General features: G+C 33.6%; 1 protein-coding gene across 1 annotated transcript in view; it reads left to right on the top strand.

Annotated features, from left to right (window-relative positions):
* The window catches only part of LOC123265386, a 2,993-nt gene extending 720 nt beyond the window's left edge, over positions 1-2,273 (top strand). The window contains exons 2-4 of the mRNA XM_044729106.1: positions 5-163; positions 285-687; positions 762-2,273. Coding sequence (XP_044585041.1) covers positions 5-163; positions 285-687; positions 762-1,947 — 1,748 coding nt within the window. The 3' untranslated portion in view covers positions 1,948-2,273. The remainder of the gene's footprint in view (positions 1-4; positions 164-284; positions 688-761) is intronic.
* Positions 2,274-4,346: the final 2,073 nt, after the last annotated feature.

Raw genomic sequence — 4,346 nt, 5'->3', positions numbered from 1 at the left:
CAAGGCAGTCAGAGCAACGTTGCAATGGTTTTTGAGAACCAGAATCCTGTGCCAGTTAATCCATTACCACCACCTCCACTGCCTCCACCTATTTTTCTGGATGAAGAAAACTGCTACAACAAATTGCCGCCAAAGTTTCCTACATGGACATCCACTAATGAAGGTACTTTATTATTAAGAGTTTAAAATTTGTCGAGTATGATTTGGGTGAAATTTTGGTAAGAAATTGATGTACATTTTTTTTTATACTATAAACTGATGAACTTCAATTTCATTTCAAACAGCTAAAAATATTAATACATGGACAGAAGAGAAACCAAAATCTTGGGAAGGAAGTAATAACCGCTGGAATGAGCCTGAGGCTCGATGGTCCAACGGTATACTGTCAAAGCCTCTAGCTTCCGAGACCTCTGACTCTCCACCGAGTTACGAAAAGTCAAACTTTCATGAATCCATAGAATACCCGGATTCTCAGGCTCCAGAACCTTTGGTCAATAGTGTTACTGACGTAGATCATCGAGTTGTTCCTGCTCCAAGGCCAAACGATATTCATCTTCCACGATTAATGAAATCCGGAGACGTTGATCATAGAAATTTGATCAGTTTGACCGGCAGTCCCGCCAGCGTAATTAATTCCGAATCAGTTACTTCAAATAATCGAATCTGGGACTCTGATCAAGACTACAGGTATATTAATTTTATATTTTTATAATATATTTATCAATTAAAAATGATTAATAATTGTATCTATAATTTTCTAGAAGACAAGTGCAGTCGGGTGATATAGTAGAAAGCGTAGACATGGAAATGTCTGATGATGAAGCTGATGGTCCAAGTGCTAAACAAAAGAACCGAGTTCTTGTAGATTTGAGGGCTCAAGACCGCGACATGAGAATAACTCAGCCGCCTCCCCCACCAAGACACGACATGGACATGCGAATGATTCCGCTGCCAAACAACCCGATGATCCACGATCCTATGCCTGACATGAGGAATGTTCACATCAGACCACCTCCACCTGGGCAATTCCATCCTCAAGAGTTCGTTCCTGGTCAGCCGAATAATTTTCCTCGCCCTGAAGATTTTCCCGGTGGTAATTGTCCTCCAGGTATGCCTGGGTTTATGCCTCCTGGTGAGTTTCCTCCTCACCCGGATTATGCGCGTCAGGATATTTACGAGAGCTACCAAGGTCCTCCTCCAGGAGATCACCAGTCCCAGATGTTCCGTGGACGTGGAAGAGGCTTCAGAAATCGGTTCTCGGACCACAATGATCGGAACCGGCGCAGACACGACGATAATTTGGCTGATAGACAGCAGAACTTGAAGCCTCCTGACACAGTTGTTATTTTGGACGACAATGGCATGCCCATAATGCCGGATCTTAACGACGGAAGACTTTCTCTGGATCCTGAAGAACACGAGGACTTACGACCTCCTGGACATAGTCCTGATATTTCTGAAATACCCGATAAACTTGACGATGATGTTAATGCTGAAGAACGCGCTCAGACTGCTGATGAAGCGCCGCGTAATTTATCGGAACATCTAGAGGCGTTGATGAACTCTAACATGACCAATGATATGGAGCGGCAGAATGGACTTCTTGAGCAAGATATGTCGACAGCAAAAAGGCCTATCAATGGCCCTCCTAGCTCGGGAATAAGTGACATACATCCAGGAGCTTTCGACTACGAGTCGCCAAACGCAAACTTCCGGCCGCGAATGCCGACAAACAGTCCATTTGCCGGGCCTTGGAGAGGCAATCATACTCCTCGCAGCAGGGGCGGGTTTCGGGGATCTCCCAGGGCGCCCTGGAACGATCGAGGACCTCGGAATCCTGGTAATAACGGCGGACCGCCCGGCAACTTTCATCCTAGGGCGATGAAACGCGGAAGCCCGTTTCGCGGCGGAAACTTCCGAGGCCGCGGACGCGGCAATAACTGGTGACCTAAAAAGTTTTACTAGTTCCTTATTTGCTGTAAATAATATAATATAATATATTATTTGTATTTGATCGTCTGTATCTGATTTACATTATTAATTTGTTTATTTAAATTTTTAAGGTGCTGACGATTGTTTAATAACATGCGTGCAAATATTTATGTTTGTAAACAATATTTATCGAGGGGGTTTGATAGTTATTAATTAGAAATATTTATCTATATAACTATAAATATAAGTATAAGTATCAATAAGATTTAAAAGTTAGATCTAATGTACAAATATTTCTTTTTTGTTAATATTTAGTTAGTAAATGTTATGTAATATGACTTTCCCGTTTTGATTAGTTTAATTTTTTTTTAATGAAGAGCTCAGATGTCAATAAAATATGACAATGTCTATAGTTATAAAATAAATTACACTACTTGACCCTTTTTTGCATTCAAATTTTTAATTATTTAATATTATAATCACTTGGTACTTTTTTGCATTAATTTGCTCATTTAAAAAAATTTGTGATAATTTAGATTGGATTGAACTTTAAATTTAAAAAAAAAAAAAAACGAAAATTGTAAATAACAAAAAATAAAGTTATTTAATTTTACATGAATCAGAAATTCAATACATATTTTAGTTGATTTATTTAAATTCAACGGTGAGCAAATTAATGTATTATAATTTTTATTGATTATAATATTCAGGACATAATTTTTTTTTTTCAAATGAGTTATGTAGGTGAACTTGACCATGTAACAATTTATAATGATAAAGTTTACTATAATTATAATTATTGTTGTTAATTAACATGTATTGTATATTATTGTACAAAGCGATAATTTCCTGGCAATATCATTTACTATTTAATAATACAATTATTAAAATTATGAATAAAACTGTGCTTCCCCCTCATAATAAGCGTTGTAATATATAAGATAAATATATTTAAATTAATGTACTAATTTTTTAACGGTCATAGAATCTTTGAGCTGTGATAAAATTTTTAGTTAAACGGAACCAGTTCCTAATTTGTTGTTTACTTTAATTTTAGAATTTTGAATGCGAGTTTAGCCGTTTGATGGGATTCCTATTGTAAGTTTTGAATGCCTGCTAACGAGAGACAAGTGTGGAATACTAATTACTCGCTTCTCATTTAAATATGTATTATTATTATTATTATGATTATTTATAACAATTATTATTACTATTATTATCGCCCCAGACATTCAGCTTTCCATAAAATTAAATAAATCTAGTCAGACAGTTTTAAATTGATAAAAAATTTAAGTCTAGTCAAATTGTAAGCGAAATAAAAACCGCGGCGAAAGGGCGCGCAAACTGGCCTCGCGCAAGCGCGTTATTTTTAATTTTCGCATGTACAAATATGTCAATAGATTTTAAATTTATATTTTTTTGTTTAGTCTAGTAATAAGCACATTAGATAAATTCCGACAATTAAATAATTGCTTTATTACATACTGTGTATGTAATTATCTAATTAAATAATTTTTATAAGTAAAATCAAAAATAAATTTAATAGACATGTCCGATAAATTCAACTGTATATATAGTAATTAATTAATTAATGTATTCTGTAGATAAGCTCGTTACATACTGTGTATGTTTAATTATATTAATGTTTTTTGTACATTGTATAATAAAAAAATTTTTAATCTATTTTTTTCTTATTAGTAATTATTATAATTAGAATTTAATTTATATCTTTAATCTTGATAATTAAATATTAGAATAAAAATTTATACTTAAAAATTAAAAAATTATAAATTTCTAGGTCATCATTTTCTGATGAATAAATTTTTCATTGAAGTGAATAATTAATAATAATAAATTTCGATTGAAATTATCGTAAAAAAAAAGGTATACATTAAAAGCATAAAAAAAAGTGTTAGCGTGTCTTAGGTAAATTTTTTCCATCATGCTGGTCGTTAACTATCGGTTAATTGTAAGATATTTAAACCCAGGCGTTGCCGTGGTTACCAGGTCATATAGCGTCACGTAACATATATTTATTTATACATATTTTTATTCCACATGACCGCCGATAAAACAAATTAGTCGTACGCATAAATTAATTTCCCGCCTTCCGATCATTTGCATTGAAACTCGTTTCCATCCCTCAGTACCCCCGACCCTTCTGTTCATTCTGTTCGGATCCTTTCACGCTCATCAGCAATTAAATCTCTATTTTCCATAGTAATTCCAAGTCTGATATAATGCCACACTGATATAATAATGTCATTTATTAATGCAACCAAAAGCTTATTAAGATAATTAAATGGAACATCTATCAACAACTTAATTAATTAATCTCAATAATAATATTGATATCAATAATTGTGTTTTATAGTAAATTAAAAAAATGTTAGTGAATAATAGGACAAAAATTT

Source organism: Cotesia glomerata, linkage group LG5 (assembly GCF_020080835.1).
Source record: "Cotesia glomerata isolate CgM1 linkage group LG5, MPM_Cglom_v2.3, whole genome shotgun sequence".
NCBI classification, from domain to species: Eukaryota; Metazoa; Arthropoda; class Insecta; order Hymenoptera; family Braconidae; genus Cotesia; species Cotesia glomerata.
The sequence above is the reverse complement of the archived record's forward strand: the minus strand, read 5'-3'. Positions and strand labels throughout refer to the sequence as shown.